The 27,336-nt window shown below is 37.9% G+C and overlaps 1 protein-coding gene and 1 long non-coding RNA gene across 2 annotated transcripts; both read left to right on the forward strand.

Moving 5' to 3' along the window:
* Positions 1-10,041: 10,041 nt before the first annotated feature.
* Positions 10,042-13,168, forward strand: LOC132848037 (uncharacterized). Its single transcript, XR_009648702.1, has 3 exons — positions 10,042-10,750; positions 11,010-12,825; positions 13,002-13,168. It is a non-coding gene; the product is annotated as an uncharacterized LOC132848037 (long non-coding RNA).
* A 7,949-nt stretch (positions 13,169-21,117) lies between these two features.
* Positions 21,118-25,341, forward strand: LOC132848038 (uncharacterized). Its single transcript, XM_060873549.1, has 3 exons — positions 21,118-21,194; positions 22,391-22,456; positions 22,690-25,341. Exons 2-3 carry the CDS (start codon positions 22,446-22,448, stop codon positions 24,368-24,370), a joined length of 1,692 nt encoding a protein of 563 aa, XP_060729532.1. The 5' UTR covers positions 21,118-21,194; positions 22,391-22,445; the 3' UTR covers positions 24,371-25,341.
* Positions 25,342-27,336: the final 1,995 nt, after the last annotated feature.

Here is a 27,336-nt window from a genome sequence, read left to right on the forward strand (position 1 = left end):
TTGAATCAGGTTTTAGTTGTAATTTTCTTTTATTTTACTTTACATATATTACACACTGCTTTTAATAAAAACAAGGCCTCCCATTGTGAGGACCCTGAAAAACAAGAAGGTCTAAGTCTGACTTCTTCGTCTAAAGATTCAAACAATAGATTAGGTAGAAGAACTTGAAGAGGATCCTTTGTTAGAAGACAGAGGGACTTCGAAGGACACCTGCGTTCAAGGTAAGACCAACTTTGATAGTTGATCTTGTGTTTTAAATACTAACCCATGCAACCTAGGACACATTCCTTAGTGGGATTGTGGAAGATTTTCTATGCAATCCGAAAACAAGCGTCACTAAGGGACACGTACGTCAGTATAAATTACATGTGTGTGCATCAGAAAAGCAGTGGAAAAGGTCATCACTTTGAATTTGTGGCCAGTTCAGCAAACATCAGGACTGACGTGATAAGAAGAAAGAAACCACTACTAACAAAAAGCTTTAATTCATTTTTAATACACCATATTGTTTATAGGAATACATGTGGTTTCATGCCTAGAAGAAGTGGTAGCAATATAATCTTTTTTTTATTTAATATAGAATGGTGAACTCTATAACCAAAAATTCACCCAACTAAATCTTTCTGGCTCTACTCATAGACCAATCACATTAGTTTAGATGTAACATTGAAAAACTCTAGGTCAGGGTGGTCAAAACCAAATAAATAAATTTAACAGGATTCCTAAATACCTTTCATGACACCTTAGTCTTAGTTATGATTTCGTCTTTCTTGGTCTCTTGAGCTTGCACTAAGTCTTACATGTATCCTGGCAACACTTACATGAACTGCCTCTAGATTCGCTTGTGTTGTAGGCTGTCTTTTATTGACTGGAAAAGTCAGAACTCCACTGAACAAACTGCTCTCCATCATGGAAAATCCATACACCCTGTTCATGACATACTACAAAGATTGTCATAGAGAGTCAGTTGGAGCTCACGTGAGAAGATACTAGCACATTACCATGTACCTTTTACGTTGTTTTTCATAGCAACTGTGGTTTGCTTGTTTCTCCCCAGGTTCTGGGACTCGCTTACAATGGATGACCTGAATCCATGTCACTCTCTCTGCAACCTTTACTGCAATCTGTGTGGTCAGAAGTACCTGGACTGGTCCCTGTCTCTCCAGCTTTTCCTTGAGTCACCACCCAGTCACCTGGAAAGTGATCGTGTACATCTGTTTGCATCATTTTAGGTAGCGCCTCCTTCACCTGCTTATGGATTTGAGATAAGTTTGCACAAAAACACAGCATTTCATCTTCACATTGGCTGGTAGCAACCTGGGTGTGGGTCCAGGCCCAATGCCCTTTTTAGGTGTCTGCCAAACAGCATCTCAAACTCTTAAAAAAATCTTAAATTTGGGAGGGACAATTTATTCATTAGTATTTCATTCTCATGCTCTACTGCCCCTCTGCTAGTATGGTGGTACTGTATGCATAGTGCTGTCTTAGATTTATAACCAGATATTCTCCCACCCATTGAAGTGCTTGTTTTACAAAGGGAGTCCCATTATTGGTGCTGATTTTGTCAGGGATTCCCAAACAAGCGACAATTCCAGACAGGAACGTGTAGAAGTGGGAAAAGATTCCACCCACTTAAAGAGCATATCCAATATTACTAGCCAGTATTTTTTTCCCTCACTGGGTGTCATTTCAGTCAAATCCATCTGTAGGTGTTTGGTGAAGGATGAGCACTCTGTGAGGCTATATGCATCTATGCTATGCATCTTTGACAAAATTTGGTAGTTAGTGAAGCATCTTAGTGTAACAGTATCTGGAGATACTGTTGTACATCCAGGAGTTCAGAAATCAGGCCATTGTGTGAGATTGCTTTAGCTGAAGAAAGAAGAAAACCTCTGTGTTTCCATAATGTGCCAAAATCATGCACTAATCCTAATCTTAATTTTAATCTTAAAAATGCACTGCTTGTGTGGAGAGATGTCCTGGTAATGATTCAGATTTCACTATTTTATGTTGGTTTAATTAGGATCCGGAATCCCTAAAGTTGGTATAGTTTGGAGGTCCAGTTTACAAATATACGAAATCTCAGGTGCATAACTTATAGAAATATTATGTGACAGTTATTGAAAAAGGTTTGTGTGACATGTTATATTTTTGTTATATAAGTTCTTATATATGTTTACTGAATTAATAGTGTTCAGTACTTTTTAATAAATCTCAAAAAGAAGAATCTATTGAAGAGTCTATTATTTAATATTAATAATGACCACTATCAAAGTACATTATAAAACCACACTATAAAAATGAAAGCACTTGGTATTGATCAAAAAGAATGTGGTAAGATTTTCGGTGCAGTGGCTAACTGGCAGCAAAAGAAATGGCAAAACTCTGGAAAAATCAAAGGAAACGTCTTTTTATTTACATAAGCCACCATTTTCAAACAGGTGTGAAAAAAGGCATCCTCCCCTTCAGGATGCTATAAAACTGGCTTCCTGTTCGCAGGCCAGTCCCTTTTAGGCCTTTCCTGAACCGGTAAGACAAACATTCACATTAATACACAAACATTTATTGATTCTGCCTTACTTTGGATGGTGCTAGCAGTCACCATGGAATGTGCACCTTTCATGTGACTGCTTCAAAAGTAAAACAAACACAAAATAAAGAACTTACTAAACTGTCTTGTGTATTTATTTAGCCTGAACGGTGTGTGCCACATCAAATTTTCTCCCTTCCTCTCCCTCTGGATGGTCTACATTGGTCATACGGGATAAGTAATCGGCAACAAAATTTCTCTTACCCAGACAGTGCTCAATTGTAAACACATAGGGCTGCAGAGCCAGACACCAGCGGAGTATCCTTGAATTACCATTCTGCATGGTTTGCATCCATTTTGGGGCACGGTGATCAGTCCATAACGTGAATTCACGTCCAAGCAAGTAATACCGCAGGGAGTCCACAGCCCACTTGATGGCAAGGCCTTCCTTCTCAATTGTTGAGTATTTCGCTCTCTTTCAAAGAGTTTTCTGCTCAGAAATAGGACTGGTCTCTCCTCATGAGCCTCTCCTTGGACTAGCACTGCTCCCAAGCCAACATCAGAAGCGTCCACCTGTACAATAAATCTCTGAGAGAAATTAGGGCTCTGTAACACTGGTTCTTGGCATAACTGGTCCTTAAGTGCATTGAACTCTTCTTCACACTCATTTGGCCAACAAAATTTAGCAGGACTCTTCTTGGTCAGATCAGTCAGAGGTGTAGCCAGTGATGCAAAGTGGGGAATAAATCGGCGGTACCAGCCGATTAAACCGAGAAAAGATCTCACTTGCTTTTTAGTTTGAGGACGAGTAATGTTTTGGATAGCCTTAAGCTTTTCCACTTGGGGCCTGATCTGTCCATGCCCTAGTAAATAACCCAAGGCCTCTGTCTGAGCCCATGAACATTTTGTAATGGTGAGCCCTGCTTTGTGAAGCTGCTTTAGAATGTCCACAAGATGCCGTAGATGTTCTTGCCAGGAACCACTGCATATCACCACATCATCAAGGTATGCAGCTGCATACTGGTCACAACCCGCAAGGACACGATCCATCAATCTTTGGAAAGTGGCCGGTGCTCCATGTAATCCAAACAGCATAACCGTATACTTTTATAGCCCTGAGGGAGATCGAAAGGCAGTGTAGGGCTTGCACGAGGGACCAAGGGACACCTGCCAGTAACCTTTACACAGATCTAATGTAGTCATAAAGGATGCATTACCCAGTCTCTCAATCAACTCGTCAATCCGAGGCATCAGATATGAATCAAAGCATGATACACTATTTAGTTTTCTGAAGTCATCCGCCATCCTTTTTAGGGACCAGTAGTATGGGTCTTGACCACTCACTTTTCGATGGTTCTATAATCCCCATTTCCAACATGGTCTTGATCTCAGTCTTTAACTGTTCTACCATCTTCTCCGGGACTCGGTAGGATTTATGTCGTATAGGTGTAGTGTCTTTCAGGATGATATTGTGTGTGAGAATCTCAGTTCGACCCGGTCTTTCCTGGAAAAGAGAGGGAAAAGATTGAAGGATTTCAGTTAGCTGCTGTTGTTGCTGGTTATTCAAATGTGAACAACATTCTGGGGCATCCTGTATTGACAGAACTGGGTCCATATCCGGTTCATCCTCTTCCTCCACTATGGCCCTCACCATCATCACTTGGTCTTTAATCTTCTTGGGACCTTTGAGATCAGACACATTCTCCTTGAATTCTTTCAGGAGATTAACATGTAGAACCTGTTTAGGGTGTTTTCTTTCTGGACACAAAATCTCAGGTTACTGGACCCAGTTTTCTGGTCACAACATATGGACCCTGCCATTTGGCCAACAACTTGCTGGTACCTGATGGTAAGAGTAGTAGAACTTTCTGTCCCGGTTTGAAATCCCTTTCCCTAGCACGTGTGTTGTACCAGACCTTTTGTCTATGCTGGGCAGCAGCTAGGTTTTCTTTAGCCAGAGTCCTAAAGTTCTCCAACTTGTCCCGCATCTGTAAGATATATGAAGCAATATTGCACTGGGCTGGTTCCTCTGCTATCCACCCTTCCTTGAGCACGTCCAGGTGGCCACGAACTTGCCTGCCAAACAAAAGTTCAAAAAGTGAGAAACCGGTTGAACATTGAGGGATCTCTCTATAGGCAAAAAGACGAAATGGAATCCATTTATCCCAATCCCTCCCAGACTCATCAACAAACTTCTTAAGCATGTTTTTCAAGGTAGCATTAAACCGTTCTACAAGACCATCTGTTTGAGGGTGAAATGGTGGAGTTCTGATTCCCTTAATGCCTAAATGTTTATACAACAGCTTCATCACTTTAGCCATAAAGTTTGTCCCCTGATCCGTGATAATTTCGGATGGAACTCCAACCCATGAAATCAAGTCAACCAAACATCTCACAATGTGTTTAACTTGGACTGAACGCAAGGGGTAGACCTCTGGATATCGGGTAGCATAGTCACAGATCACCAATGCGAATCGGTAACTGCTCTTCACCAAAGGACCTATTATATCCATACCTATACGATCAAATGGAGTTCCAATAATGGGCAAAGGTTGCAGATAACTTCTATCAGCTCTTCGAACAGGTGCTACTATTTGACATTCAGAACAAGTTTTACAGTATTCTTGCACATCATGGTACATTTTTGGCCAATAAAATGTTGACTGACATGCTTGTACGTTTTCTGTTGGCCTAAGTGCCCTGACCAAGGGATGGTATGTCCCAAATATAAAATTATTTGATGCAGTGCTTTGGGTACCACTAATCTAGGACTCTCTATGTCAGCCAGGTACAAAAGGTTGTTCTTTAAAATGTACTGGTCTCCCCCAAACTTTGGTACCCCAACTGGCTTACCATCCACTTCACACACTTTTGCAAACAAGGGTTGTAAAGCAACATCTCCTTTTTGTAACTCACTAAAATTATCAGGAACCTGCCAACAGGAATTAATCAACTCAGACCCAGAGTCAGGAAAATTTGTTAAGCTCTCTTGTACCTTATCCTTCCCTCTATGTTTTTCCTGTCGTCTCTGTCATTTACTTTTTCTCTCCTTCCCCCGGATTAGAAAATAATTCAGCATTTGTATTGGGAAGGGGTTGCAAGCCTTTAGTCTGGGACCTTGTAACTACTGCACACATTTTGGAAGCCACCAAATCAGTTAAACAAGGAAAATCTTCCCCTAACACCACATCAAATGGTAGTTTCTCAACTACCCCCACCCTTAACAAGTATGCTTGTTCTTCTACAATGACAGAGACTTCAGCAGTTGGATAAGTTTGTTCATCCCCATGTACAGTACACATCCCAAGCATACAGTATCACCATAGTTCAACATTTCACAGTTTAGCAAGTCAGATTTCACCAAAGTTTGTGTACTACCTGTATCAACCAAAGCCTGGGCCGGCTGAGAATTTACAATTACCATTAGAAGGTGACTATGTTTCTCGGTAGATGTTGATGATTCAGCAAAGCACTCATTCCTGGGAACATAACACATATTAGTCACTTTGGGTTTTTTAAGGGGACAAAGGTAAGCCTTATGTCCAGGTTGTTGACAATAAAAACAAATCAAAGTTGCATTAGAATGTTTCCCAAACAGTCCCATAGTCTTATCAATAGTTACCTCAACTTTACCCCTGCCCACAGTCACAGTACCTTTGTTGGTTCGTGGTGGATCTCGATGTGCAGCCATGTATCTCTCAGCCAACCTAGCAGCTTCCTCACCAGTCCGTGGTTGGTTTTCTTTGACCCATACTCTCACGTCGGGACGCAACACTCTTAGATACTGTTCCAATATGATGGTTTCTCCCAGCTGTTCCTTACTCTTCATTTCCTGTCGCATCCACCTCTTATACAAGCCCTGAATGCGGTTGTAGGTCTCTCTTACGCTTTCTCCAGTTGGTACCGTCAGACTCCTAAAACACAGGTGATATGTCTCCTCAGTCACGTTGTACTTGGCCAGCACGGCAGCTTTGATGTCAGCATAAGACCCGGAACGTCGTTCATCCATGCCTGCATAGGCCTCCAGAGCTTTGCCTGTTAACAAAGTTACCACTCGAGCTGCCCACTCATCGGTTTGCCATCCTCACGTTCTAGCAATGCGTTCGAACCGCACAAAGAAGCTCTCCACATCCTCACCTTCCACAAAATCAGGAATTCGAGGTTCATGATAACGTCTAAAAGATGCTACCAGTGGTGGAGACAAACTTGGCAGATGGTCCTCAGGTTGAGTTGCCTGAGGCTCTGAAAACATGGCTCTTCCTCCTGGTGCTTGCGGAAGTGTTCTGGGTGTAGGTAATGGGTAGTGAGTTTGTTGACTTATCTGTTCAACTGATTCCCACCCTGCCTTGGATTTCTGGAGAATAGTAGCCTTTAATCCATTCAATTCATCAAATAATAACTTTTCATTTCTTTGTTGTTGCTTCATAAATTTCCTCATTTCCAAAAGAAACTCTTGATCCACCACAATACCTTCTGCTTCACCTCGGGGTGTACTCACTTTACTGCTCTTGGGTCTCACCACAGGTTCAGTCTCCGGATATGGCAAATTCCTCATATGAAACAAGTCAGTCACAGTCTCCTCTGCTATCACAGCTTCCAACTCCACATCACCTGCTTGAACTTCAACAGTGTCCTCCTCCCCTTCAGAGAACAATATTGGATGAGCTCGGGTAATCCTTTGAGAACCTCCATGTCCTCTAGCAGCCATCTTGAGATTTTCCTCCTCTACTGTCAGTCACTCCTCAAAGACTGCACATCCCACCGCTGCCACCTTTTGTGGTAAGATGGTCGGTGCAGTGGCTAACTGGCAGCAAAGGAAATGGCAAAACTGGAAAAATCCAAGGAAAAGTCTTTTTATTTACATAAGCCACCATTTTCAAACAGGTGTGAAAAAAGCCAAAGCAAAATCTCCATTGAAAATCAAAATTTAACAAAAAAAAAAAATGAAAATAACTGTTATCGCAACTTCTACTGCCTAATAATAGTAATGTAATTTTTTTCTAAGGCTTGTGGAACTAAGTAACAGTTCGGGTGAATGCAGTTCGGGTGAATTAAATTTAACACAATTTTAATGTTTTAATTGTGCACACACTTTATTCATTGTAGGACTGTATGTGTGTACATCAAAATCATATCAATTGTGTTCAGCTGTGAATGGTTGGATTTTTAACATGTATCTGTCATTAATGCAGTTTTAGCTCAAATCACACATAATGTTCATGTTAATATCCTGTGACAAAAACTCCCTCATGGCTATGAAAATAAAACCTAGAAATAATAGAGAACCTTCAGCAATACTGTTCTATATATACTAATATACTAATCTTATATTTGGATTGTTGTGATCCTGTAATTGGAAATTCAACATCTATTTTATTGTATTTATTGTATCAAATTACATTTGTTTATATTCAAGACATTTTAACTTACATTGTGAATAAATTCACAATTTACAATTCACAATTTCAGAATAAATTCAACACTGTTCTTCAGCATATTAGGACTAGGACTATGCAGAGAAGTGAAAGGGAAAGTCTGTGAAATTAAAGAGTTCCATAACCTTTTATGTGTTTCTTTGCCTAGATAGAGCTTACTCTGTGATGCTCATTGGCTGGATTTTAACACTAAACGTTGACTCCCTCATAAGGTGACCATCAAATTCTTGCAGTTAATAAAGTCACAACAGAGGGATGTATCACTAGTCTCCACCTTGCTCCACATGTCTAAAGCAGGTACAGTAATCTAAATATATTTACACTTACACATGTAATTACAGTATGAATTTAAGACTTCATTGTAGGTAAGATGTTTGTATGATGCAGTTTTCAAAAGAGAAATCAGAACTAAACTTATTTACATTTTAGTTAATTTTGTTTTAATCAAATAAGTAAAAGTGGGTGAGGTATTTAACTTTCTAAAATAATCAGTCCTAATGTACGGAAGCGTATTGCATTCACTTGAGTAAAAAAAATCTACTCTGTTACTTGTTCGGGACATGTTTACTTCCATGCAATCCACATTAAGTCGTTAATTCAGAAAAACAGAGCAAAAAACTTTTTATTCATGAAAAATTATCTCATAATTTTGAGATAATTAAGTCGTTAATTCAGAAAAACAGAGTAGATTTTTTTTTTACTCAAGTGAATGCAATACGCTTCCGTACTAATGAGAGAGAGAGTAAAAAATATTAATAAGTCTTAAGAACAGAGGAATGACTCAGCAAGCTGGACTAGAATTTTACAAAAACTCTTGACTCTTGAATTCTGACAAACTTTACAAACATCAGTGTTAAAGGCAGAGGTTCTATTTATTTATTTATTTATTTATTTATTTATTTTTTTATTTACAGTTATGAATGATGTTAGGTAAAAAGAATAAAACTAGACACATTGGAAATAATTACAATAAAAACTATAATGTGTACAATATAAATATGAGTTCTTTTTTTTTTTTAAACAAATTAAATCTGTCTTTAAATTTGTCTTTTTAAAATTTCCATCAATATTAAATGATATTTTGTTGGTTTTGTACAAACTCTGTACCTGAATAGAGAGTTGTATGTATGTGGCTTTGTCTGGAATGCAGATAAATCTGTAATGTTACTGTAAAGTAATGATCACTTTACTTCTGTCGGAATCAAAGCAGATCCAAAAGATAACATAAGATAAAGACACTTTGTACATCTCAGGAAAATCAACATTGTTTTATCTTTTCGTACATCAGATTAACCACAAATTAGTTTAGTAATTTTCTCTTTCAGAAATGACAGACAGCAAATGTAATGGCTTCTTGTTCTTATATGTAGCCACTTTTGTTAATGGCAAAGTGTATTTGATGCTTCTCCAGATAGATAGAGTCTAACTTGGTATTCTATAGTAACAAAGCAGTGTTTAAGGTAATTTGATATGCAGGTCATAAATCTGTCTCTCTTCCCCATGTTGCCTCTGCACTTTCTGTTTAAAATGGCTATCTACAGGAAATGCCAGAGCAGGTACAGTTCATCCCATTCACTAGAAGTGGTACAAACCCAATACATATACAGTAGCATAATAAATAAGAGACCAATGGAAAACATTGTGACCATGTTATTATTTCTTAATGGCTCCTACAACAAAACATGTATCACTTTCTGTCAAGGAATCACCATTATTTTATAATGTGTAAAGTTAAATCATTGTCAGTTTTATATCTATTGCTCAATTCAAGAAAGATTAAACACATAAAATATCCAAGGTGTATAAATAGGCCAAGGTAAAGTACTAGGACTTCCTGGAGAAACATTAAAATCAAACTTCCTTAGAGAAGTAAATTTTCCAGATGTTTATTTTAATAAAATTCTACATTTCATTATTAGGTCCTACAATTGTGACAATCTTCTGAGACATCTGTGGAAATTGAACTAGTATTATGGCTACAGGGTAAGTGAAATGATACGTCGTAAGGCTGAGGATCCATTTGCAAGCTTTATTAACTCACTCGTAGTACAACAGGCAAGGGTCAATACCAGCAAACACAACAATGTAGATGTAATGAGTCTGTCTGTGTTTTGCCCTGTTTCTGTCTGCTGTCTGCCTTGCTGTTAATTGTTTGCTCCGCCCACTCATTTGTCACCATAGACACTAATTGCACTCTATCTCCCCCCCGGGTGTATCGTCTTAGTCTCTGATTGTCTCTGCATTGTGATTGGTTCCTGTTTGTTATATCTACTCTGTTTGTTCACTTCCCTGGTGTTGGTCGTTGTTGGATGTTTACGTCTATGTTCCTGTTTCCTGTCTTGCTCAGTGTTCTGCCCTGTTTTGCCTGCTTGTTTGTTTGGCTGTTTCTTGTTTTGGTCTATTAAAAATCTAAACTGCATTTGGATCCTCACTCATCTTTGCCTCACCGCGACAGTAGATGAGACAGAAATCGTAGTCAAAACACGGGCAGCAGGTCAGGACAGGCGGCAAACAATCAACAGACAGGAAAAACAGAACAAAGTAATAAACCGGGATAATCACAGGAAAGGGTTCGCTCAGACTGACAGCCGTGGCAAATCGAGACTTCGCACTGAAGTCACGTTCAAGTTCAGTTATATAGGAAGTGGGGGATTGGAAGCAGGTGGCAGTGTAATCAGTCCCTGTAAGAGGATTATGGGAAATGCAGTCCGGAAACTACTAATACTCGGTGGAAGGTTCCCTCTGGTGGCGATCGGAGGACGAGGCAGGCGCCTCAACCATGACAGTAAGTGGACTTTTTTATTTTTATTTTTTACATGCAAATGATTTATTAAAAATAAATAAATAAATAATAAAAAAAATAAATTATTGAGAAGAATGATTTTCTTTCAAAGCAAACAAACAACATGCTGAAAATGGCTAAAAAAGTAATTTACACTATTTTACTTTTTGTTCAAACATATGCTCTGGAATGACTGAAGACATTTTAAGAATAAATTCTCATGACATTAAAAAATCTTTTTATTTGTCATTGGATTTAACAGAATCAGTCATCATCAACTTTACATGATTTAATCCAGAAGAGTGAATTAATCAGTGAAGGTCCACCTGCACAATATCATCTCCTCACAACCAGAAGTGATCTTCTTGAAAATGGCTCAGTGAGAAAATGGACATTTGGACAGAGAGACATCAATATGCAAAACAAAACTGTAGTGATGGTAGGAGAAACTGGAACAGGCAAAACTACTCTGATTAATGCCATGACTAATTATATACAGACATTCACATTATTCACAGTGATTGTGGAGTGAAAGAAATTGATGCAGTGTGTCTGGTATTAAAGGCATCTGAGAATCGAGACTCTGACAGACTGCAATACATCTTTGAAGCAGTTTTGTCTTTATTTGTTAAAGACAAAACTGTTATTTGTCAGATGGACTGCCTCTAACAAATGCTATATCACCAAAAAAAGAGAAGGGGAGCCTGAAGTATAAAAGAGCTCTCAAGACATCTTGGGAACAAACAGAGGACAGTTTCAATGATTTCTTTGCCTCACGGAAAGAACAGAGCAGAAAAAGCTTAAAGAACACTGAAAGTGTTATGAAAGAGTCCATAAGACTTGAAGCCTGTATTTCTAATCTACAAAACCATACTGAGTTTATAGAGTGCAAGAGTAAAGAACTGACTCAGATTCAGAAATATTTTGAGGAAAACAGAGAAAAGATCAAGAGAAATGAAAACTTTACTTTAACAGTCACACAGTATTACAAAGTTCCCATTGTAAATGCTTCATGGAGGGACAGAAAGGCCACCCGTTGCTCTGTCTGTGAGGAGAACTGTCATGAGTATAACTGCTGGTTTGCTTCTAGTGCCTGGTGGTGCTATGTTATTAAAAATAACCACTGCACTTCATGTACACATAAATGTCACTACAGTAAACATGTCAGAGAGAACAAGAAATATGTTACAAGAGCAAAGAGACCACAATGAGTTATGCTGCAATTAAAAAGGAATATGAAGATCGCAAAAAATTAGGATCAAACACAGAGTTTGATTCAAAGCCCTTTAAAAAATGTTGAAGTAAAACTTGCAGACAACAAGAACGAGAACGAAAAGCAGATAAACCTAGAGGATGAACTGAAGGAAGAAATTAGTGAGAAAGAAAAGGAAAAAGCTAAGCTGGAGGAAGAAGCTTATAACACCATCATAAAACTGTATGAGATTTCTTTAAAGCCAGACTCTGCTTTCATTGTTCAGTCTCTTGACTTCTTAATCCCTCGAGCTGAGGAAACTGGAAGAGAAGATCTTGTTCAGAGATTAAGAGAGATGAGGAAGATTCAGCCTGAAGCAGAGGAAAGAGTTAATGCTGCAATGGGGTATGGAAGAGCAGGTCTCACTAAAGTGAAAAATCTTTTTAGTGGTAAATAAACGAATTCAGGAGACTAAATATAGCCATAGAACACAGTGTATTACAGATGTACAGATATTACATTAATGCATATCTTACATGACATATTATACAGATATTACATTACATATTATGCAGATATTACATGACATATTATACAGATATTACATGACATATTATATAGATATTACATTACATATTAGGATAAATTAACATGTCTATATCAAGTGTGCATGTATTGTGTAACAGTGTCATGAACTGTACAGGGTTCCAAGGGTTGTAGTTTTTCATCCTGACCACCAGTGGGTTCTAGGTGCTCCCTGGGTGTGATAAAAGGTGAGAAAGTGGTAGAGTAAGAGAGAGGACAGCATGGTGTACCTTGTGTTCCTTCTCTGCCCTGAGAGACCATCCTTGTTGAGAAACTTAATTGTTTTGTTTGCTGCTCAATTGTAAGTAAATGCTTGATTGTAACCGTTGAATGATTTATTCTGAATAGTTGTGCCTTTCATAACTAAAGTGTATGTGTGAAATGTAGTTCTGAGGCAATGGTTGTTATTCCTTGAGGTTGTCTTTCACACCATTTTATGAGTGGGTTTTTTCTGAATGTTTGTATTTTCTTTTGTAGAAGGATTTTTGTTTATGGACTACACTTCTTGTACATCAACTCATGCTATGGGAATAATGTGGAGGTGCTATCATTGTAGAAGAGACTGATGTGCCAGGTCATATGGGACATTTCCTACATTATGTCTGGACATTACCACAAGTACAAGTATTCTTTCCATTGATAAAACTTGCTGTGATTTTCTTATTTTCAGTTATTTGTTAATTTCTATTTCAAATTTTTTTTAATTGTTTGTACTCATGTATGGTTTAAATGGAAATCTCTGAAGAATTGAGTTATTGATAAACATGGATTTTGCATATTTTATGTTTGCATACCAAAAGAACTTAATCCACAAACAGGTTAAATAAAAACCTCTATTGATGTAGCTGAGTATTGTGTGAAGTAATACAGTTGATCCCTCGCTCAAAAATTTGCATAGCTGTTTTGTTTGTTCGAGAGACAGGGAATCAGTTATAATTCTTTAATTAATAAACTGCATTGTGTTTATTCAGTAATGCTAATGTTCAAGATTTAACATTTTACTTTTTTGATAAGCCATTATGATGGAGTTTAAAGTTTAACAGTGGAACAGGTGTTACAACCCCGAGTTAAGTCTAGGGAGTTCTCAGGGTCAGCAACTAGTGATGACCAATGTGGATGTGAATGGATGAAAAGGCTAACTGGTTCTGTATGATAATTACTATCAATTGCCAACAACAGTAATGACATATGCGGACACAATGCCTGTGGTGAGTGTTTTCTTTACTGAAAACACTCACCACAAGCGGTAGTCGTATTTACAATAATATATACAGAATTATATACAAATGGGCTGTACTTCTACACCAGGTGGACTGGAAAATCGGTGGCGCCAAAGAAAAGAAACAAACAGAAAATCAAAACCCGCTTACCTAACACTGCTTTATATTAGTCACGCTCATCTACAAATGAAAGTGAAACCAAAATCCTATACTTTCAAAAGTGAAATCCAAAACTATACTTCCCTCGCAAACTAAAATATAGGGGGAGGCACCGCCCCTTACCTGAGGTCTCTAGACACGGAAGTATACTACGTGGTGTACAATGTATGAGCGCGCTCCTTCTTACCTCTTCCAGCCCCGTACGTAGAACAATATTATACACCAACAACATAAATCGCAATGGTAAAGTACACAGCAGAAAACTTTCCAACAACCAACAATCCAACAATGAGTTGACGCGACGTTCGCGCTTTTATGGTTCCGGACTTCTTCCGAGGCGGTGACCGTACTGGGTACTGGGTATTGGGTAAACTGTATCGCGCCCACGCAGCCAATCCGCTGTAACAAAAGCATTTAAATCACACCTGCAAAATACGTGGCACGTAACACTCCCCTACACAAAAAAAAAATTCCTCAAAACACAGTTGTTGTTTTTTAAAGAGCATCGGCAATTTTATTTTCAATACCTTTTTTTGTGTTTCATCGCTAGGTTATATTCTTGAATTACAAGAAACCATCTCATGAGCCGTTGATTGTGGTTATACATTCGGGACAAAAACACAAGCGGATTATGATCAGTATATACCACTACCGGCAAGACACTTGAGCCAACAAGTGCTGTAGGGCCAACAGTAAAGCTAAAGCTTCTCGCTCAATCGTGGAATATTTTACTTGGTGTTTGTTGAACTTCCAAGAAAAGTAGCAAACCGGATGGTTTACTTCCCTCGCATCCTCCTGTAACAACACTGCTCCGATTCCCACACCACTTGCATCAACCTCCAGTTTAAAAGGCCTAGCCAAATCAGGGGCAACTAGAACAGGAGCAGAACACAACAAAGCTTTCGCATTTTAAAAGCAATTTGACAATCAGGAGACCACTTGAATGTAGTAGTGGGACTTAGAAAGGATGTTAAGGGCTTGGCAACCGAAGAAAGGTTTTTATAAATCACTCTATAATAACCAACCATTCCTAAAAATCTACGTAATTCTCGTCGGGTTGTGGGAACTGGAAAGTCAAGAATGGCTTTAAATTTAGCCTCCAATGGAGAAACATTTCCTTGGCCAACCCTCATCCCAAGATAAACCACAGTGGCTTGTGAAAACTCACATTTTGCCGTTTACCGTTAACCCAGCTTCTTTTAGTCTAGTAAAGACAGCACGAAGGGATTCCATATGACCAGTCCAATCACAGGCGTGTATGACCAAATCATCCAAATAGGCGACACAGTTTGATACATCAGCAAGTACAATGTTAAGCAGTCTATGAAAAGTAGCAGGTGAAGACTCAGCAACAGACACTACTGCTACTGTAGCTTTCTTTTCCCCTAGTGCAAGTTCTGTAACGCTATCCACAGACACTTCACAATCTAGAAATAGCTTCAACATATTTATGTGACACACCCGACTTTTACGTTTCCGATCTGGAGTCTCAATGACATAATTAGTTTCACTTAACTTCTCCTTGATTCGATACAGACCTAAAAACTTGGAAGATAGAGCAGATCCAAGAGCAGGTAGAAGAACAAGTACCTTGTCACCCACTTTGAACTCACGAGGTATTGCTTTGAGGTCAAAGTGATGTTTCATCTTGGCTTGAGATTCGCCTAGCATTTTCTTTGCCAATTCACATGCTAACAGAATATCCAAACACTAGCTCTTCTGGACTGAACCCTAAAGACTCCTGAACTGCTTCTCGTGCAGCAAACAAAACCAATGGAACACCTTTGTCCCAGTCTTTCCCACTGTCCACACAACATTTCCTTAACATAGATTTCAAAGACTGATGAAACCGTTCTAACGCTCCCTGTGACTCAGGGTGACATGGACTTGACGTTTGGTGTTGTACGCCTAGCAGATTCATGACTTGTGAGAACAGAGTAGACGTAAAATTAGATCCCTTGTCCGTTTAGACAGTCCTAGGTAGACCAAACAAAGTAAAAAAAGTCCTCTCACTACTATCTGTGCAAAGGGAAAGCTTCTGGAAGCCGTGTAGCAGTGCACATAACAGTAAGTAAAAACTGCCTTGTTTTCCTGCCTTTGTTTTGGGCAACGGCCCTACACAGTCAACCAACACCTTTTCAAAAGGTTCTCCCTTTACTGGAATAGGATGCAGGGGTGCAGGAGGGATTACCTGATTTGGTTTTCCTACCTTCTGACAGGTCTCACATGACGAACAATATTTAACAACATCTTGACGTAACCGTGGCCAAAAAAAATGTTGCAGCACTCCCTGTAAGTTTTTGTGATCCCTAAGTGTCCAGCCCAAGGATGATCATGAGCTACACTCAGAACCAAGTGTCGATACATTACTGGGACTACAATTTGAAAAACAGCATCTTTCACCTTATTTACTCTGGATGTCCACTTGCGCATTAGCAAACCATCATCAAGAAAGAAAGCTATTTGTTTCTGGTTCACCTCATTCGAGTCAAGTACAGAATTAAAGAAAAAGCATAAACTTTCATCACAGTGTTGAGCAGAAATAAATTAATTTATAGTAACATTTTCACTAGATAACGGGCTTGTGAGCAGCTGGGTTTTAACCTCTAGTTTAATCAATTCCTCAGACACTTCCTGCACTAAGAGAGTCAGAAAGGTCCAACACATCACCAGAATACTTTGCTTGTGAACGCGTGATAACACATGAGGAAAAAACCTCAGGCAGCTTCTCTGCAAATTCATCAGATTAGCAGTCCGCACACACCTCTGTTACTTCTATTACTGGAACCACTTTTCCTCCCGCTAAGTCATTACCTAAAATAAAATCTACTCCAGCAACTGGTAAGACTGGCCGAACTCCAAACTTAACTAACCCAGTCACCACATGAGATTTCAAAGTTATATAATGTATGGGAACACGAACATACCCAATCTCTAATCTTGACAAAGAGCATGGGAACCAGTAAACGTTTGTTCGGACAACGGAAGTACTCCTTCATGTATAAACGACTGAGCAGCTCCTGTGTCATGTAAAATGACAACCTCCTTTTCTTCACCTTCTGAACCACCCACACTACCTTTAGAAAAAAAAGGTTTGTAACACTCGTCAGCATTCACCACAGACTTCTGTGAAATTGTTTTTACAAAACCCACACTATTTGGTTGTCGGTCCTAACGACCAAAATATGTGCCTTGGCACGTAACAATGTACATCACATGTAAAGCTGTACTGTTCATGGATAGATATCCATTCCTTTAAAATTCATGTAATTCATGTAATCGGTTTATCTGACTTCACCATTAAATATCTGATAACTGCAGTGTGTCTAAGTCACTTCTTTCTGACACAAACCTCCATCTATCAATAAACATTCAATCTACAGTGATTCATAATCAAGAACATTACTACTATACAACTCATTAATACTAACTACTAATACTATTATTAATTATTTGTAAAATTTTGAATCTAACACTTAAAATGGGTGGAATAAGATTGAGCTGCCCTTATTTTAAACTCATATAAACAAAGCTTATGGTCCCCAAAACTTACAGAGGGTTAATTAGAGTTGGAGATGAAGTAGAAGTGAAGTACAACCAGTGAAAACCAATAAAAACACCCATTCAACACTCCTCAGCAATTTCAGCATAACTTGGTCCTTCCCTGTTTATGACTGACATCAGATTAACATGGCTGCTCACGTTGAACAGTTTAAAGTTCCCCTTCTCTACTTTTCAATGAGTTTCTAGCATTATTGGCTTTATATCAGTTAATATACAGACACAGTACTCAATAAAACCTATAACACTGATCTAATCACTGTTGTAAGAAGGCAATCATTAACCTTTGTTGGCACTCATTAACCTTTGCTCAAAAGTCCATTGTTGGGATGGAGGAAACGCTTCCGCTTCTTGAAAGCAATCACAGAGAGAATGAGGAGAAGCTTCTTCGGAGTTTAAACCAGGAAACACCCAGGATCTAGGTCTATCTTCACTGTTTTTTTGCACACCTTGTTTGCACTATGACACTTTAACTCTGGACTGTCACTTTAACTCTGGACTTGCACAGCACAGTGCCACATTATATACTTTATACACACCATACTGCACATGGACACTTTAAGCACAATCATTAAAACCATTTGCATTTATGTATATACATTATTTTTCACATGTATTTCCATATTTTCATATTTTGTATAGTTTTTATATAGTTTATAGTTTTTTATTTATCTACCTCCTTTTGGTTTTATTTTTTTCATCCCTAATTGCATTTCTTTAATGTTTGAATACCGGACAGATGCAAAAAGCATTTCACTGCATGTCGTACTCTGTATGTATGTGTATGTGACAAATAAATTTGATTTGATTGAACCTTAGACACAGGAAAATTTGTATAATATGATCTACAAGGCAGAATGAACATGGCCTACGTTTGTTAACCAGAGTTACAATTAACAAGGACTGTCATGACATCTATGCTGTATGTGTGTTTCTTGGGGGGTTCAATAAAAGAGGAGCATGGATTAATCACACGTGAAACATCTGTACTGTGACCATTAATATGCCTCCAGATATTAATTCCAACATAAAAAGAACATAGTGCGTCATGAATCGTCAGTGTCAAGCATCGAGTCATGTTTTTTCTCTCTCCTTGCTGAGAAATAAAGTTCAGACTAACACCCATAAAGAAGAAAAGCAGGTGAATGTGCTAATCTATATCATGGGGGACGAAGCTGAAGATATAATGGTTTCACTGCATCTGAGCTTGAAGGAAGCGAGACAGTACTGTGGATAAGGTGCCCTGCATGATGAAATGGTGACAGACAGATTTGTTGTGGGTTTAAGAGACAACGTCTTATCAGATGTAAGAAATGACAAATTGTATGCACCCAGATTCCACTCCAAGATACACATCAGAAAGAGCTTATTCTTAAAATGGCTTGAGTATCATAAGGTAATATGTTTAGAACTCTAAATGAATAAATTTGATTAAATTGTTAGTATGGGAGCAGCAGCAGGACATCAAGGATCGTCACTAAACAAAGGGTATGTGACCATGATTATTATTTAAAGTGACCTTTTGGGTGATAACTGTAACAATACCAAGCCAAGGTGTACTTGACCATGATTAACATTTAAAGACTAGAAAACAATGTGTATCCCAGCCATTTGGGAGACACTCAGTTCTTATGCTCACTACACATTTAAATGGAAACCCCATTTGAACTACAAAAAGAGGAAAAACAGTATAAAATGCTTGAGCATGATTTCTCCTGTGTTGTTCACTGCTACATTGGAATAAACTTCTTGTACTTCACTCTCATCATTTTACTTTTTACATTTTGATTTCTTACAAGAACAATTACAAACGGACCCTGAACTGATGTTAGATAAAGCAGTTAACAGAGCTAGACAAAGCGAGCAAGTAGAGGAGCAACCAGAAATGCTAAAGAGTAACTGTAAAACAGACATCGGCAACGCGCAGCTCGACAGCGTTCACATGCCTGAACATGGCAGCGCGCAGCCAAAACAATCTAAGCTACAATGCAGACAGAAAGTCGAGAATGTACTGCAGTACAGACTGAAGAGAAAGATGTGAGAGATGTGCAGGAAAGATGTGAAGATGAGGTCACAGACTGCAACAATGACCAATGCCCAGAAAGAGAAGCAGTGTGTAATCACATTGCTGCTGCTACTTAAGTACAAGACTCTAAATGGTTTAGCTCACATGTATCTGACCAGTCTTCTAACACAATACAATCCTTCACGATCTCACAGATCACAAAACTCAGGACTTCTGGTAGCTCTCAAAATTTCAAAATCATTGAGATGAAGCCAACCCTATGAGGATTCTGAGGCATCTAAAGATATACCAGCTCCAGTTGGATTCTGCTTCATAAAGTTTCAAACATTCTAACAGGAGATGCCAACTGCATGATGCCAATTTCATGACATTGAGATGCCAACTACATGACATTGTCTTTTATCAAAGTTTTATTCATTTGTTGTTTTTTTTTACTTTATTTTTATTTCAAAAGCAAGAGAGTTGATCAGTCAAAGACAAAACAGACTCAAGAGGAAAATATCAACATTCACTTGTTTCATCTCAAAAACTAGAAATTTTTCTAAGGAAATAAGTAACTGAATGCAGTTCGGGTGAATTAAATTTAACAACATATTAATCTTTTAATTGTGCACACACTTTATTCGTTGTAGGACTGTATGTGTGTACATCAAAATCATATAAATTGTGTTCAGCTGTAAATGGTTGGATTTTTAATATGTATCTGTCATTAATGCAGGTTTAGCTCAAATCACACATAATGTTCATGTTAAGATCCTGTGACAAAACCCTAGAAATAACCACTAGAGAATGTATGGTATAGGTTCTATTCAGATTAATAAATAAAACAGATAGAGAGAACTGGAACCATATAAAAACTTTAGAGGAACGTTCTGTGTTTGCTGGGTGTGGACTGATACCGGACTCTGCACTGCAGCTAGCAGGATTTGAGTACGATTTGGCTTGTTATAATCCTGTAATTGGAAATTCTACATCCATTTGATTATTCATTCATTCATTCATTCATCTTCTACCGCTTATCCGATATACCTCGGGTTACGGGGAGCCTGTGCCTATTTCAGGCGTCATCGGGCATCAAGGCAGGATACACCCTGGACGGAGTGCCAACCCATCGCAGGGCACACACACACTCTCATTCACTCACGCAAACACACACTAGGGACAATTTTCCAGAGATGCCAATCAACCTACCATGCATGTCTTTGGACCGGGGGAGGAAACCGGAGTACCCGGAGGAAACCCCCGAGGCACGGGGAGAACATGCAAACTCCACACACACAAGGTGGAGGCGGGAATCGACCCTGACCCTGGAGGTGTGAGGCGAACATGCTAACCACTAAGCCACCGTGTCCCCCTCCATTTGATTATATTCAAGATATTTTAACTTGCATTGTGAAATTTTTGCAGTGCATTGGCAATAACCACAGAATAAATTCAACAGCGTTCTTCAGCATATTAGGACTAGGACTATGCAGAGAATTGAAAGGGAATATCTGTGAAATGAAAGAGTTCCATAACCTTTCATGTGTTTCTTTGCCTAGTTACAGCTTACTCTGTGATGTCCATTGGCTGGATTTTAACTCTAAACTTTGCCTCCCTAATCAGGTGACCATTAAATTATTGCAGTTAATAAAGTCACAACAGAGTTATGTATCACTAGTCTTCACCTTGCTTCTGAAGGACATTTCTACATTTCTAAAGCAGGTATCGTAAACTAAATACATTTACACATATACACATTACACATTTACAGTATGTTTGTATGATGCAGTTTTTAAAAGAGAAATCAGAAATGAACTTATTTACATTTTAGTTCATTTTGTTTTAATCAAATAAGTAAAAGTGAGTGAGGTACTTAACTTTCTAAAATAATCAGTACTAATGAGAGAAAGAGTAAAAAATATTAATAAGTCTAAAGAACAGAGGAATGACTCAGCAAGCTGGACTAGAATTTTACAAAAACTCTTTACTGTTGAATTCTGCTAAACTTTACAAACATCAATGTTACAGGCAGAGGTTCTATTTTTTTATTTATATATTTTTTACAGTTATGAACAATGTTAGCTAAAAAGAATAAAAATAGACACATTGGAAATATTGTGAAAAAATGTGTACAATAAAAATGAGTTCTATTTATTTATTTATTTTAAATAAATCTGGTCTTGATGGTTTTGTACAAATTCTGTACCTGAATATAGAGTCTAGAAATCTAGAAAATCAACATTGTTTTATCTTTTTGTACATTTACAAATTTACAAATGATTCACATTCATTGATTAACCACAAATTAGTTTAGTAATTTTCTCTTTCAGAAATGACAGACAGCAAATGTAATGGCTTCTCCTTCTTATATGTAGCCACTTTTTTTAGGGAGAAAGTGTATTTGATGCTTCTCCAGATAGATAGAGTCTAACTTGGTATTCTATAGTAACAAAGCAGTGTTTAAGGTAATTTGATATGCAGGTCATAAATCTGTCTCTCTTCCCCATGTTGCCTCTGCACTTTCTGTTCAAAATGTCTATCTACAGGAAATGCCAGAGCAGGTACAGTTCATCCCATTCACTAGAAGTGGTACAAACCCAATACATATAGCATAATAAATAAGAGACCAGTGGAAAACATTGTGACCCTGTTATTATTTCTTAATGGCTCCTACAACAAAACATGTATCACTTTCTGTCAAGGAATCACCATTATTTTATTTTAAAGTTAAATTACAGTCAGCTTTATATCTATTGCTCATTTCAAGAAAAAGATTAAACAAATCAAATATCTAAGGTGTATAAATAGGCCAAGGTAAAGTACTAGGACTTTCTGGAGAAACATTAAAATCAAACTTCCTTACAGAAGTATATTTTCCAGATGTTTATTTTAATAAAATTCAAAATTTCATTAATTAGGTCCTGCAATTGTGACAGAATCTTCTGAGACGTCTGTGGCAATTGAACTAGTATTATGGCTACAGGGTAAGTGGACTTTTTTATTTATTTATTTTTACATTCAAATGATAAGAAAATAACCTTTTTGAGAAGAATGATTTTTCTTTCAAAACAAACAACAGATGCTGAAAATGGCTAAAAAAAAATAATTTGCACTATTTTACATATTGTTTAAACATATATTCTGAAATTACTGGACATTTTAAGAATAAATTCTCATGACATTAAAAAAATATTTTCTTTGTCATTGGATTTAACAGAATCCAAGAGTCATCATCAACTGTACATGATTTAATCCAGAAGAGTAAATTAATCAGTGAAAGTCCACCAGCACGACGTCGTCTCCTCACAAACAGAAGTGATCTTTATGAAGACGGCTCAGTGAGAAAATGGACATTTGGACAGAGAGACATCAATATGCGAAACAAAACTGTACTGATGGTAGGAGAAACTGGAACAGGCAAAACTACTCTGATTAATGCCATGACTAATTATGTATTCGGGGTGAAGTTTACAGATGAAGTGTGGTTTGAGATCACAGAGGAGGGAGGAGAGAATCAGTCAGACCAGTCAAAAAGTCAAACAAATAAAGTCACTGTGTATGAGGTGTTTACCCAGAACAACCCAATCTGTCTGACTATCATTGACACTCCAGGTTATGGAGACACCAGTGGAACAGAAAATGACAAACAGGTCATTGAGAATCTGTACAAACTGTTTCACAGTGATAGTGGAGTGAAAGAAATTGATGCAGTGTGTCTGGTATTAAAGGCATCTGAGAATCGAGTCTCTGACAGACTGCAATACATCTTTGATGCAGTTTTGTCTTTATTTGGTAAAGACATAGAGAACAATATTGTGATGTTTGTCACTCACTCAGATGGACTGCCTCCAACAAATGCTCTTAATGCCATCCAGAAAGCAGGGATTCCTTGCAGGAAAAATTATGATAATGAACCTGATCATTTCTTATTTAACAATCGCCAAAGAGAGAAGAGGAGCCTGAAGTATAAAAGAGCTCTCCAGACAGCTTGGGAACAAACAGAGGACAGTTTCAATGATTTCTTTACCTCACTGAAAGAACAGAACAGAAAAAGCTTAAAGAACACTGAAAGTGTTATGAAAGAGTCCATACGACTTGAAGCCTGTATTTTAAATCTGCAAAACCGTATTGAGTTTATAGAGTGCAAGAGTAAAGAACTGACTCAGATACAGAAAGCTCTTGAGGAAAACCATGAAAAGATCAAGAGAAATGAAAACTTTACTTTAACAGTCACACAGTATTACAAAGAAAAAGTTCCCATTGTAAATGCTTCATGGAGGGACAGAAAGGCCACCAGTTGCTCTGTCTGTGAGGAGAACTGTCATGAGAAAAACTGCTGGTTTGCTGCCACTGCCTGGTGGTGCTATGTCATGAAATATAACCACTGCACTGTATGTACACATAAATGTCACTACAGTAAACATGTCAAAGAGAACAAGAAATATGTTACAAAGAGCAAACAGACTACAATGAGTTATGCTGCAATTAAAAAGCAATATTGCAATAGATCAGACATAAAGTTTGATTCAGAGGCCTTTAAAAATGTCGAAGAAAAACTTGCAGACAACAAGAAAGAGAAAGAAAAGCAGAAAAACGTAGAGGCGGAACTGAAGGAAGAAATTAGTGAGAAAGAAAAGGAAAAAGCTAAGCTGGTAGAAGAAGCTTATAACACCATCATGACACTGTATGAGATCGCTTTAAAGCCAGACTCTGCTTTCATTGTTCAGTCTCTTGACTTCTTGATCCCTCGAGCTGAGGAAACTGGAAGAGAAGATCTTGTTCAGAGATTAAGAGAGATGAGGAAGATTCAGCCTGAAGCAGAGGAAAGAGTTAATGCTGCAATGGGGTATGGAAGAGCAGGTCTCACTAAAGTGAAAAATCATTTTAGTGGTAAATAAATGAATTTAGGAGACTAAATATAGCCATAGAACACAATGTAATACAGATATGCAGATATTAAATTAATTAATCTTATATGACATATTATGTAGATAGTACATTACATATTATATTTTGTTCAATTAATAAACTGCATTGTGTTTATTCAGTAATGCTAATGTTCAAGATTTAACATTGTACTTTGTTGATAAGCCATTATGATGGAGTTTAAAGTATAACAGTGGAACATGTACACATGTAAAGCTGTACTGTTCATGGATTTATATTAATTTCGTTAAAATTCATGTAATTCATGTAATCTTTTTATCTGACTTCATCATTAAGATATTCATCATATATCTGATAACTGCAGAGTGTCTAAATCACGTCTTTCTGACACAAACCAACATCAATCTTCAGTGATTCATAATCCAGATCATTACTACTATACAACTCATTAATACTAATACTACTAATTGTAGCCATTAACGCTATCAATATGTTAGGATACACTGTTATTATATACCAGATTGCTAAGTTTGCTAAAGAGGGAAAGGAAAAGAGAATGCACATTAACAAATCATACAGACCAGGAAAATGACTTTGACCAAGATGGTTTTGATTTACTTATAAAGAAAAAGGTTTAAATCTATATAAATGTGAAATGTAAACAATAAAATAAAATGACAATGAAACAATAAAACAGTATAACACAAAAAATAGTTTTTCCCTTCTTTCCCTTAAAGAAACTTTAAAGATCTTGAACTCCTTTGTAGTTACTTGATCTAATTATATTATGTTTTGTTTATATTTGTATTGTATTTGCTATATTTTATATCAATTTGCCTTTAAATTAATTCAAACTTGACGTTGCTGTCAGGAATCAGGTTCCGTGTCACGTGTCTGCCCCGCTTTTGTTCACTCCTCCCTGTCTCCACACACCTGTTCCTTATCATTAATTGTTATGTGTATTTAACTGAGCCGCATTGCTGATGGCAGCACGGAATCATTAGATAAGTGTCGTCTGTGTTACCTTATTATTTCCTCGTCATTTGTATTGTTTAGTTATCGCCTTTTCACTGTTTTGTATTTACTATTTATTAAACCCCATTCATTTGAAGCTATCCTGCGTATGGGTCTGTCTCCCTCCTTCCTGGTTGTGACAGTTGCTTTTTAATCTCTCTTTTTTTTCAGAGCTTTGTTTCCAATGAAATTGGTTAAATTAGAACCTTTAACCCACAAAGAAATATAAAATTTCTGATACACAAAACTGATTACATCAAGATAAATAAAGATACACATGAAAATAATTCAAACTTGTCAAAAACGTACCTTGAATGAATAGTTCTCCACCCATGGAACAAGTATATACGTATGTGTGTAAGGAAAATAGTCCTCTGAATCCAAATGACGAATCGAAATAAATGCAGAAGTCTTGGTATGATGTGTGCAATTGTTTGTGGTGTAAGTGTTCAGTAGTGAAACAATCAGTTCTGTGCAATGAGGTAATTATTGAGAAATACCAACAGAGCTGGATGAATGCTACTTGCGAGAGCAGATAAGTCACGGATCACTTGATGAATCATGAATTCTCTTCTCTTTCGTCTCTCTTAGGATTCTCAAACTGGGAGCCTCGCCATCTCAGGGTCCAGTGAGCCAGTGAGGGTGGTAGCTGGGTCTTGATGTGCCTCATGACGAGCTTCTCGAAGCACTTCATAACTATGGGTGTGGGTGCAACGGGACGATAGTCATTGAGGCAGGACACTGTAGACTTCTTTGGGACAGGAACGATGGTGGTAGTTTTGAGGCGTGTAGGAACAACGGCGTTGCTCAGGGAAATGTTGAAGATGTCAGTAAAGACATCTCCTGGTCTCCGGTATTAGGCGACACCGGGGACTGGAGGCCTGGTCTCCGCAGCAAGCCGAGGTCACGTAGCCTATCCAGTACATCATCGTGCAGGTTGGTTGTTACACGATTTCTGTACTTTATTAGGTCCTGGTGGTTGTATACATGAACATCGCTGTCTCTGGTGTCCATGTAGTAGCAATGGTCGGGCTAAAAACCGTAAATAAAAATGTTAAAAAACGTAAATAGCACCGAATTGAATCCAGAGAGGCCGCTGCGTGCTACCTCCATGCCGCCATCCTTGAAGTAACAAAATAAATTTGATTTGATTGAACCTTAGAGTCATCACTAACGTTAGCTGGCTAGCTTGTTGCTAGTGCTACTTGCTGTTGTCTGCTGAATTGCATATGAATATTTGAAGTTTACTGCAGCAGAACAGCACCACAGAATAGCCACTCAGGTCTGTAACCTGTCTGTAATTATCTAAAAGATAGATAATTCTGAACTTTAAATGCTCTGACAGAGGAAACAAAACAGACTTTAACGCAGGTGTCCACGTTTTTTTTTCCTTTAGTCACAGGAAAATTTGCATAATATGATCTACAAGGCAGAAGGAACATGGCCTAAGTTTGTTAACCAGAGTTACAATTAACAAGGATTGTCATGACATCTATGCTCTATGTGTGTTTCTTGGGGGGTTCAATAAAAGAGGAGCATGGATTAATCACACGTGAAGCATCTGTCCTGTAACCACTAATATGCTTCCAGATATTAATTCCAACATAAACAGAACATAGGGCGTCATGAATCGTCAGTGTCAAGCATCGAGTCATGTTTTTTCTCTCTCCTTGCTGAGAAATAAAGTTCAGACTAACACCCATACAGAAGAAAAGCATCTGAGCTTGAAGGTAGCGAGACAGTACTGTGGATATGGTGCCCTGCATGATGAAATGGTGACAGACAGATTTGTTGTAGGTTTAAGAGACAAACTCTTATCAGTCAAGAAAGTACTGCAGGACAGACTGAAGAGAAAGATGTGAAGATGAGGTCACAGACTGCAACAATGACCAATGCCCAGAAAGAGAAGCAGTGTGTAATCACATTGCTGCTGCTACTTATGTACAAGACTCTAAATGGTTTA

Source organism: Tachysurus vachellii, chromosome 7, assembly GCF_030014155.1.
Source record: "Tachysurus vachellii isolate PV-2020 chromosome 7, HZAU_Pvac_v1, whole genome shotgun sequence".
Lineage (NCBI taxonomy): Eukaryota > Metazoa > Chordata > Actinopteri > Siluriformes > Bagridae > Tachysurus > Tachysurus vachellii.